Source organism: Phoenix dactylifera, chromosome 17, assembly GCF_051530095.1.
Source record: "Phoenix dactylifera cultivar Ajwa chromosome 17, Ajwa_hap1_PhDact_Kaust_v1.1, whole genome shotgun sequence".
Lineage (NCBI taxonomy): Eukaryota > Viridiplantae > Streptophyta > Magnoliopsida > Arecales > Arecaceae > Phoenix > Phoenix dactylifera.
Window position 1 is genome coordinate 16688435 of NC_143206.1, and position 11935 is coordinate 16700369.

Genomic DNA, 11935 nt, shown 5'->3' on the forward strand with positions numbered 1-11935 from the left:
TTTTTTATTCCTTCCGAGTGTGGGGTTGACACAGGCCATGCCTAAATAGGCTATCCAATTCATAAATCCCATGTAGGAAATCTAGCCCAATCCTGCTGAATTATCAAACAGCTCTTGATCTATAGAAACAACACTTCCTCTGTCAAAGAAGATTGCATGAGTCTAGCAAGAGATTACCACTGTAGTCTGTAGGAAATTATTGGGCAACCAAAAGAATCTTGAGAAAAATGACTCATGGGAACACATAGGTGAGTCAATCTGATGCTCATAAGGCCACTTGAATGCCCAATGTAGTTCTGCAATATACATCACTTTTAACTCATTGCATATCTTGTGCATCTCAATGCATAAGATGTGGTTTGCATGGAACCATCAGTGTATTTCAATGAGAGTTGGATGTACCACCCCTTCCTTTGTGATCTCACTTCATGCAGTGCATGCATATCTTAGCGGGTCATACACAAATTAGAGAATCACGTGTGCCTGCACGTGAGAAGAAGAAATACTCTTGTGCCTTGATGGTCAATGGGGTATCCTAATTACATTCTGTATTTTTACAGACCCCTTCTACGATTACACCTGGGCATTTAGACTCAATCATTGAGTTCTTTGTGCCGTTCAAGAAGATCCAAAATTCTATAATATTTACTATATGCCTCAAGTTTATAAATCTTCGTAGCTTCTTAGATGTCTCTATGTATAATAACCCCTTTTCTTATCTCCGAATCATGTTCATTTATAATATTCTGATGCACATCTCTTGTCGGGGATGTTACCAATGGCTTCTCTCCTATTAAGTTGATCCAAGAGTCTCGGTCAATTGCTTCTACTAAAGAAAAGAACATATTAGCTGTAGCTAACAAACCATCCTTATCCTTTTTACACAAGCTCTTTCTTCCAAGCAAGGGGAGACTTCTGGTAGAAGAGCCGAATTTGATCTCTTTCCTTCATTAGAAATTTTGCTTACACAATAGACTATAGTTAATCAAACTGCAGCCATGGCCATATACTAGCTAGCTAGGAGCCCCACTCCTACACTCCACAGAAGACTAAGGTTTCTGTGAAATTAGTCTTATCCAAGTTGGTGAAAGAGTGATAGTTAAATGAAACAGAAATAATACAGGCATATATTATAAGGATGCCCACTCTAATTCCCTTATAAAAGATTTATATAGAAACTCATGCTCCTGTAAAATTAATTTTTATCCGAGTTGGTAAGAGGTGGAAATTAATATTCTACATATGACGATATATGCTTGAAGCAACTTACAACCACCAATCAAATCATTTAATGATGGAAGAATTATGCATATTGAACGCTTGAAAATAAAAAAGAAAAACACCTCTCCAAGCTTTGAACACAAAATCTTCGATGAAAAGAATATATTTCCATTTTTCCGACAGATATGTGAAGAAGAAAAAATAACCACTGATTGTAGCTTTATTTGCAGGGTGGAGGCACTCAGTTTGTCTTGATTATTTTACTTCAATATCCTACTAGACCAGTTCTTTATTCTAGGATTCTAAACTTATAATACAAATTTCATGGTACTCAAACGATAGGGGGGAAAAAATCGTCTATATTATCTTTTCAAGACATTGCCAGATAGGATCTAGCATGGTCGTAGTACTTTCAGCAGCTACAAAGTAACCAATTGCATCTTGAGATGGTCGTACTATTAATCAAGCAATACCAAGCCTACCTCGACTACCGCATATATCATATTTGTGAGGTTTAGATGCAAACGAGGTAGTTGTTACCAACCAAGATAGTTGTTATGTTGCTGCTCATATGATTTGCACTAATTTAAAGATGAAAACTATCCATAGACATACTTGATTCCCACACATACATATTTATTGGGGTGTCCTCCCTGTAATACAATTGCTTGAAAGGAAATCTTTTGGAAATAACACTACTTCAAGTCTTTGAATCCTAGACCTCCTATCTGTAAGAAGAGAGGTATGAGCAGCCCCTCGTCATGATAGAGCATCATGTTGGTAGCTCATTACAAAGGTCAGGTCGCTGTTTATGAATTCTGCTCAAAGAAATAAAAGCAAAAACAAACTACTGCTCATAGAGTACTATTTAGTTGAGCCATGGCATGCGCGTATCCTAAGCTGTATTCCTGATCTATTACTTGGTAGGTGCAATGATGTTTAAGTGGGCTTTTTTTGCCATAATAAAAGCAGTCCAATGGTAAGTAATGAACCATGGCAAAATGAAGCACAGCTTTCAACTCCGTTTCGTACAACCTAGCATTGGTTTAAGTACATGGCCATTGGTTTAGATCTTCTCTCTCTTTTATTTGCACCTCGAGCCGATCGACATCTCTTTTAGAAAAAAAGAAAGATCTACGTAGAATAAAAAGAATTCCACGGCTTCTGCTCACTTCCATAAAGTGGGAAGGGGAAAAAATATTACATGGGTTTCCACGGAAGACCCACCATGGCATAAAGAAGACGTTGCCCCTGGTGCAACCGACCCAATACTTGGCCTCTCCGCCGGCCACATTCCGGCCAGGAATTGCCGTCATTCCCATGCCTGATTGCCTCATGGCTCCTCATATATGCTCTCGAGATGAGGCCGTCGCACCCCGACTCGACCGCTTCTATGGCGACGGTGGCGCGTCTTCTTCTCCGAGAGGATATCAGCTAAATAGTTGTTCTCATCTGGTACGTGGGCAGTTGTGCTAGTCTTCGTATGCTTCCTCTTCTGATGCTTCTTCCTCTTTTCTGGAATTGATGATGCTGGGATTAGGAAGTAAATGTTACCTCGTTTGAGTTCCGAATCCGGGGAGACCAGTAGAATCTGGCGAACAGCACCTTGAGAACACGGCTTGCTCAAGACGTGGTCAGGATTGGCTGCCAAGATCTCACCAGCAGAGACTTGGCGACTGTACTCCTCGACCTGGCCATTTCGGTGGACAACTCGGACGACGTCAAGCGCGCCGCAGGGAAGGACGCAAGCCAAGCAGCACCTAAGGCTGTTGCCCATGTTCACCTTCCCTTTTCCTCACTTCCTTTCTTTCTTCCGTTCCTATTCCTTTCTTTCTTCCAAACGGCTATGGTTTATATAGGAGCAAGAACTCAAATGCCGATAACTCGGGCATGAAAGCCATGAATCCAAAAGGACGAACGAGCCCTTGCTTCGATTAGGTGGAGTCCCATGCACTTCACCTTAATCCGTATTAAAAGGTGGGCTAATGTGTTTCCCAAGCTTATCTAATTACTAATTAAAGGACAAAAGCACCTCTCCACGTTCACTAGAGTTTGAAGTGCTTTTTGGCGATTCTATACCTTGACCTGATCTCTATGTTCTAAAGGTTACCTCAAGTAATTATTGGTGGTCACAAATTTACCTTTTGCAAGTATGGGGAAAGCAGTTCTACCAACCGTGAATAGAGACCAGCCAAGTAATGCCCTAGCCAAATAATATATTGGGATTCAATTATGTGTTCATAATTTTGTTTAATCACTGTCAGGTTGACCGAAGGCACCCGAAATATATGTCTTTTTAGTAAGAATATAAATGCACCTCTTACCATATAATCTTGGATCGAGATCGGAGTGCAGTTCAGATGACTCTGAGATCGACGTGAACCGAACTAAACGAGTTGACCAAGGTGCAGAACAATTGATTTCCTCCAGGGGTGATTGCAAGAAATTCTCTCGCCGAAAAGTTTCCGGCGGAAACCCTCCGATGCTTACGTTAGAACAGTGAGGTAACAGTATGAAAAAAAGAAATCTTTGCAGAGTAGAATCTCTGAATAAACTTATTTAAGAACCCTCAGATTGCCCCTTTATATAGGGTAATCAATTCGATCAGTTATTGATTTAGCACAACGTGCTTTAATGGCTAGCTGCACTTTACAACATGGAAAACGTTTCGCGTGAGCAGCATACGATGGTGATCGTGCTGATCATGCATTGACAGTAGTGTTACTATTATTGCCGGTCTTCATTAAGACATGCAAATTGGCTCCTTAGTTTTTATCGAAGTTGTTCATCTTCGTTAATACCAAAGTCGAGATAGATGTCCAACAATTTCTCCATCAATACTTATCAATAAAATTTAAGTAAATCTCCATGTTTTTGCGAGGTCTAACTTTGAGAATGATAGCAGCATTATATAGTTTTTCAATGGGCTGCATCATGCTATACTTTTAGCGGTCTGATCAGCAGCGTACGCCCTTTAAAACTGAAGAAGCCAATTGTTCATCTCTTTACGAAATATCTGTCTCGCTATTGTGTGCTACTATCACATTTGTTTGTGGCCAGACGCATTTAATTTTTCATTTGGTGATCGAGCCTAGATGGATTTAGAAAAGAAAATATCAGTTTTAATTTATACAGCAGAAAATCTATTTAAATCTGTCGCTGCTTCGACTTCTAAATGCCATGCCAAGAGTTCGAAACTGATATTCCCTTCAGCTAATTTGTAGACTAGAAGTCTCTTCGAAGGCCGGATTTGTATAAAGATGCAATCGTGCTGACCAAAACTTGTTGCACAATTTTAATTGCTTAAATGGGTGCATCGCCACTGATTAAATTATAATTTGACATAGAAAACTGTTTGATGTTTAATCTTTTACAAGACCAGAGAATCACACCACGAACTATTCTTTTCCAACACCCATTAGTGATTTCAGGGGATGGATACAAAAAGGAGAGGCAGCCAACCTACAACGGTTCAAGCCTGGTGAGACCCCTTCTTTGGAATCAAAAGGAGCCACTTTAGTAATATCAACTTTAATTAGGGTTTTGGGAAGGAGCAATGCTCGAGTGGTGCATAAAAAAATTTCATAGGTCATGGACTAATAAACGTGTGGCCTAGCTACTATATAACTGTTTTAATTTTAACAGCTGTAAGGCTATAGAATAATTGAGCATAGTTGGGTATTACTACGTGTGTTCTAATAATTATATGCTAATTTATAGCTCTTCATCATACATCCTCTCCCCTCTGAGCTCTGAAATTATTGTTCCTAGGCCGGTGTTATGATCAAGCTTGATTTCAATAATAATTGCTCATTTTTACAGGAATGGATGATTGTAGCATTGTAGAACTCAGGTTTGATAGAAACATATATCTATGAAAAAATAAAAAATAAAAAAGGTTTCATAGAGGGCAGCTCGGATCTTCTTTATACTTGGGAAAGGTGGCGACTCCTACAAAACCTAAAACTAGGCTCTACGAGGAATCCATGAGAAATTTAAGGGGCACAGTCGTTGGCACAATGGTTTGGAACATGTTTTTTCCCTATCCAATCAAATAATTGTTATAAAATCGATCGACAATTAATGCTTTGTGCATGCAGCTCATAGTGCACGCAAGCTCTTCACCTGCACAGGCAAGTGGACGCATCCGCTTTTGAATCTAGTTTAGAGAAAAGTGGTGAATCCAAGGTTTCAAGAAAGAGAATGAGAAATGCTTTGGAAATCATGAAGCAATTGGAGAAGTGAAACAATGTAAAAGAGCTGGAATTACTTCTTGGAGGGGGATATTAACTATCTAGTATTGTTTACCTTTGTTCCGGATTCAGCTCTATACCATTCAAATATCTTACTTAAATGAATGATACCTCATCTACTTTCATTAAATCTTAGAAAGTAAAGTACTATTCATGTGAAAAAAAAGAAAACTAGAAATATTACAATTTATCATCTATCTAGTGTAGATGATGGATCAAAATAAATGAGAACCAATTTCCCACTTAATGTAAGATGCCAAGATATTCGAGATGCATGAGATCGAAAGAGCTTGCCTATAGTTAGACTATTTTGCAATATTAAAGGTTTCATTATTTTGGTTCATTTCCTTCATGATGGAGGTATAGGTGAATCTACCCTTCAAATAAATTAGTCGCAAAAAAAAACACTTATAGAACGGTCTATTTTTTTGGTTAAAAAAAAACCAGACACACCTAACCAGCCGATCAATTTCTCATTTGTTAAGTGTTGCTCATGGCTCGACCTCTGTGATTTAATAAAATCTTTTGTTTCTTTGTGCAACAAATCTGCACAAATTCCGGTCGGTAAGATTGAATGCATGTTCCATATCCATCAATTCTCCAATAAAATTCTCACAAACATTGTCCACAACGTGATATGAATACAAGTATTTAAGCCTTGGTTTAGACGACCATCTGGGATTGTAATTAATGCGCATGAACTACTAATGAAGACAACTGGCGGCAATTGAATGTCAGACAATAGGTTTGTATTTGGTATATCGATTTTTATTAAACCAATCTAGAGCAAATATATCTATAAGAATCAAAAAATAAAATATATAAAAATTCGACAAAAATACCTATAAATATGTGTAATTGGCCACAAATATCATCATCCAATTCATAATATTATTTATTTTTTTTTTATAAATGTGCATTATTTTAGATGAACGTAAAAATACTTTCATTTTCTGGCAATAATTATAAATCAATGGATGAGAACTAAGTATTTGATGAATTTGATAGCCACCTAATCTGTGGCCCCATTTGTCGTCTTATTCCCTCTGTCCAAACTCTATTCAATGGCCGGCATATGCCAGGCTCACCACCAAACACGCTTGCAATTGTTAGATTCCAAGATTCAAGACCGCCGAGCCAGAACAAGGGCTTGGCACACCCTGGTTGAGCTTCTCGTGCGGTTGTGCTTTTTCTTGTCCCTTTTTCTTTCTCTCTATCGCCTCTCTCCTCCTTGTCTTTTTTTTTTTTGGATTTGTCGTAACCTTTTGTTTGCTACTATCTGAGTTTATATATTCCCGGGGAACATTCTTTTGTGGATGAAGGGATGGTTTTTGTATGGGATGACTTCATTGTGTCCGTTTGATGGGAGATTGGGCCAGGGTGGGGGAGAACTTTGTGGGATTTGAAGGGTGGGAGGTAAGGGAGGAGTTTGGTGAGAATCATATGTGGAAGGGAATCAAATCTAGTTGTATAAAGGTGTGATTTTCTTCTCTTTTTTTTGTGTGGTTGCAGTATAAAGGTGTGATTTATTGGTAGCGAATTAGGTCGGCCCAGGACTTTATAGTGCTACAGCCCACATGGCAGTTTGGTGAGCTAGATGTAGATGCGATTGGGCTGGGCTTACTTGGGACTGAAATCCATAGGCAAAGTTTAGATTAACTTAAAAGAGTAGAAGCTACCAATAAACAAGTGGCACCCGTGTGCACATAAATATGGAGAGGCTACGAAGTTTTATCTTTTCTTTCATCAACATCATATCATATGGCTTATAAAGAATATTTTTTATATAGATGAAATAGTGAAATTATTATTCAATATGAGGTTTAATAAGTTGGGTCTGACTAGTATTTGGATACATAAAATTATGAAAACAATTGATTTCTTGCGTAGTTGCAATTCTATATCTTTGTATGTTGAAAGTGCACATAAAGAACAATAACAGGTAAAAGCAATACATAGTTTACTGATAGGTAAAGTGGAGGGTCATGAAACAATAAATGGTTTTAGATAAAGATATTAGAAGCATTATAACAGTGTCTATCGCAATTTTGGCCACCCCCATTACATTATTAAGTTAAATAATATAAAAAATATAACGACTGTTATTTTCCATTATTTCCTGTTATAATCTTATCTTTTGTTATGAAATACTGCTATAACACAAATAACAACTTTTTATTTGTACTTTTTTAAATAAAATATTTTTTCAAAATTTTCTCTAAAAATGATTGTATGATCCAAAAAATATATATTCAATAAAAAAGAAGGAAAAGACAATACCATTATTTTTCTATTATTATTAATTATTTATAAAACAAATATGATCGTTTCGATAAGATATTCCCTTCATTCCTTCCTATTGTTCCCGTTATAATACCATTATAATAGCCATTTTTGATAATTACTTTAATATAATGGCCACTGTAGGTCAGCTGGCAATCTCCATTCCACATCACCCTCTTCTCTTCTTAATGCATGCAATTATATCCTTAGTCCGAACCCAGAAGGCAGAATTTCCATTATTTTTTCTCATTAAAAAGCTATAAAAAAGTTAAATCTTAAAGAACTGCAAACAGAAAAAATATTTTATCGCAAAAATTAAAGCCCAATACAACAAATCTCAATACTTTATCCCCGCCCAGTACAGCTTTGCCAGAACAAAGCTGGGCCAAGAAGACTGCATCATAGAAGGAGAAGAAGGGGCTGCTGTTAATGGCCGAAGCTAGCCCTCTGGTTGGGAGAGTTATATCTCTAATCTCTGATCCGAAGCTAAGTTGAGAGCCTTCGGGCGTATCAAGTTTGCAGGCCACTCGGGCTGGGCTTAGCCCAAGGTTTCAATCCATAGGCCAATATCAGGCCTGGCCCTTCCTGTGTGCTCCGGGACCAGCCCACGGATCCCGGCAAGAGAGCCGACCCGTATCTGTTCGTGGATACGGTTTCCGGTCGGCGCACATGGTACAAGATTTCGTAAGCGCGAAGATTGCCCTTCCCTTCCATCCATTGCACGCCTCTCCCCCACTGGGGGCCCTTAACCCTAGTCGGCTCGTCTCCCTCCCTCCCTCCCTCTCTCTCGCCATGGCCTCCTCTTCTTCTTCCACTCCCCTTCCTAATGGACCACTAAAGATAGCCATCATAGGCTTCGGCCCTTTCGCACAATTTCTAGCGAAGACATTCGTCAAGCAAGGCCACATCCTGACAGCCACGTCTCGGTCCGATTATTCCCTCCTCTGCTCCCAATTGGGCATCACTTTCTTCAGGTAAAGTTTTCACTCCTATAGTTTTGTCACTTTCTTCGTCGTTCCTCGTGGATACCACCGGAAAAAAAAAAACAAAAGAAAACTGCTCTTCTTGGGAATATCGTGTTCTAAAATTTAGAATTAGTCCCAGGGAAAAGGAAATGGAATGGAATGCTGTTTGATTGTGTAGGGATATGGATGACTTGATGGAGGCAGGTGGCCAGGTGATACTTCTGTGCACATCCATCCTATCCTTGGGTGATGTCATCCGGTCGATCCCCATGGGTCGTCTCAGAATGCCTCTGCTATTCGTGGATGTGCTATCCGGGAAGGAATACCCAAGAGACCTCCTCCTACGGGTATGTTGATATATCCGGTTCTTAGCTTGTCCGGGCAATGGCCGTAGACCTCCCGATATTAATAGGAATAAGGTGCTATATGCCATTGTTTATTTTCCTTTGGCGTGTCATGTTAATCCAAAGGTACTTACTACCTGAAGAGGCTGATGTGCTTTGCACCCACCCCATGTTCGGCCCGGAGAGTGGAAAAGAAGGGTGGAATGGGCTGCCTTTGGTTTATGAGAAAGTCCGCATAAGGGACCATGCTCTTTGTGACAACTATTTGGGCATATTCCAAGCTGAGGTAAGAGCACTAACGACGTATGTATGATTTGGTTTTCTATTATACTCAAGTATTATACTCTATTCCTCGAAGTATAAGATATCTGATGTGTTGGTTCGTTCGTAGGGCTGCAGAATGGTGGAAATGTCGTGCCAAGAGCATGACGAGATGGCAGCCAAGAGCCAATTCCTGGCTCACACCTTTGGCAGGTACCTCTTTTTCCACCCCTTAACCATTCAAACATGTCTCTCGATTCTTTTAACTCCTATTCTCTCATCATAGGATATTGGCAGAGATGGGAATCAAGCCCACACCAATGGATACAAAAGGCAGCCAAGCACTTCTTCAACTGGTAACAATAACTTGATCCTATCTAGACTCCCTGACTCCTCTTTTTGATGCTTGCATGGAACTCTTTATCTTGTTGCAAGAAGTGGAATCCATTGCGACACAGTGCCATGAAACCTAGAACAACAGCTCTATGCTGCAATGGATGACACTTATACTTAGATGAGAGGTAAGAGTGACAAATCTCATCTTGGCTAACCGAGACCGTGCAGAGAGACAACACCACGAAGGATAGCTTTGATTTGTACTGCGGGCTGTTCGTACGTAATAAGTTTGCGAGACAGGAAGTATGAGCCCTAACCTAATTAAGCACAGTCTGCAGGCCACTTAATCATAGTTACCTATCTAAGCTTGTGTTTTATTATGGAGCAGCTGGACAAGCTGGATCTTGCCTTCAAGGCTGTGAGAGAGAAGCTGCTGGAGAGAACAAAAGACGTGGAACTCCATTAATGACTAATGATTGGCTTGCAATATGCATAGAGATCAAGATGGCGGTATCTCCATTAATCATATCCTTCTGTCATTTATTTTCTCAACATCCACGATGGATTTTCTTTCTTTCTTTCTTTCTTTTTATACAAGCTTCAGTCTTCCGTAGATTTGTTTTAACAATCATCAGTGCAAATCCAGTAGGATAACGTGAATTTGTAAAAATATCCCGTGCCAATACTATATATTTGCTGGAGATGAAACATTATCATTAGTTCTACTTTGGTTGAGCATCAAACTTAAGAGACAATTATGCAGATTTTTGTCAAAATATTTTGTTAGGGGGTCAGGTTTAGATCTTTCTGAAATTAAGTGTCGACAGGGAAAATCAGAACATGAATGGTGTGGTTTGAGATCAGAAAAAGTAAAATGGCAATCTGTGCCATCATATTCTTTTTTATTGCCTTAAAATTGGCGGTCATCCTTGATTTGCTCAAAATTTTCTGCCATCCTCCAAGAATAAGGACTCTCAATTGTATATGATCGTTAGAACAACTACATTTTCTTTAAAGATAATTGTGAACATCTATTACTGTTACTCGCATAGGAATATATACACGGTATAGCTATAATCATGTCCTAAAATCAAGCTAACTAAACTGTACAATAGTAAACACATAGACAAAGATAGCAACAAGCTGATTTGGTAAATCTCATTTATTGATGTGCGTGATTATCATTGTCATGAGCTGTTTTCTTATTACTCTTTACATCTTGGCAAGCTGGAATGAAAGCACTGTAAACATGTCCTTGTTTTTTTCCTTCATTTTTGAAAAAAATTTGAAGTTGCATGCAGCTCTGATCATAATTCGCGGCGAAGACCTTCTTGAGGGATTTATTACTTGCAAATGAGAACTTTCAACTGACTGACAATAAGTTTCCTATATGATTATTTTCACTTTGGTTGAGATCTATTTCGGTAGAAATGTCAAAAGCTCAATAAGCCATCTCACTAACATCCTATGAGACTCTTCCCAGATTGACCGGCTGCAAGTTTGCAACTGGGACATAAATTTTGATTGCAAGGAAGAAATCTGCTAAATGTTTGGCAATCATTGCTCGTTTATACTAAGATCCTATTCCTAATTTTATTTTATTTATTTATCTCATTTAGAATAAATAATTTTATTTTACTTAGTTATTTTATCTAAAATAATTATTTTTGTCTTTTAATAGTTATCAAAGTTTGTTTTCAGTGGATGCTGGTTTCTTTTGAATTTAGGTAGGACTCAAATATTCCACCCATATAATGCTCTATTTTTTGTGTCTCCTTTAATGTGGCGTGACAAAAAAAGAGAGAGAGGAAGGAAGTGAGAATATCCTCTCTTGCAAGAGTCTTTTTGTGTAACTCAATTTTTTAATAAAATATTTTTTTTTTCCAAATCTTGGACCGGTGCAGTCGATTTACTTCAGGTAGCGTGCCGTTCTAGATGTCCTACCGCTCCAAAAAAAATATATTTATGGAGGAAATGTAAAGATGAGCAGCATTTAAAAAACTTAGCAAAAGCAGAATTAGTTTATCTGAAGCACAATGATCTAGTGAGTATATGAATTAGTTTATCTGAAGCACGATGATCCAGTGAGTATATTAGTAGCGGAGATTTGGGTTAGCGCATCCATTTTCAGTTTCCAAGAAAGTTTTCTAATACAAGAGCACCTGGCACTCAGATTAACAAATGGTCCTAACCCACTATATATATTGCCACTGGCTTTTAGCAAAACGTGGTCCTGTAAATGGAATGTATCAAACATTTTTATTCATGTTAA

General features: G+C 38.5%; 2 protein-coding genes across 2 annotated transcripts; one reads left to right on the forward strand and one right to left on the reverse strand.

The window, feature by feature from the left end:
- Positions 1–2289: 2289 nt before the first annotated feature.
- Positions 2290–3222, reverse strand: LOC148699670 (uncharacterized). The gene has a single exon (XM_088713599.2). It carries the CDS (start codon positions 2996–2998, stop codon positions 2555–2557), a length of 444 nt encoding a protein of 147 aa, XP_088569725.1. The 5' UTR covers positions 2999–3222; the 3' UTR covers positions 2290–2554.
- A 5259-nt stretch (positions 3223–8481) lies between these two features.
- LOC103721502 (arogenate dehydrogenase 2, chloroplastic-like) lies at positions 8482–10388 on the forward strand. Its single transcript, XM_089928314.1, is given in 7 exon segments — positions 8482–8731; positions 8901–9098; positions 9100–9352; positions 9458–9540; positions 9614–9683; positions 9892–9966; positions 10052–10388. Coding segments are annotated over 7 exon segments (939 nt in total). The 5' UTR covers positions 8482–8549; the 3' UTR covers positions 10130–10388.
- Positions 10389–11935: the final 1547 nt, after the last annotated feature.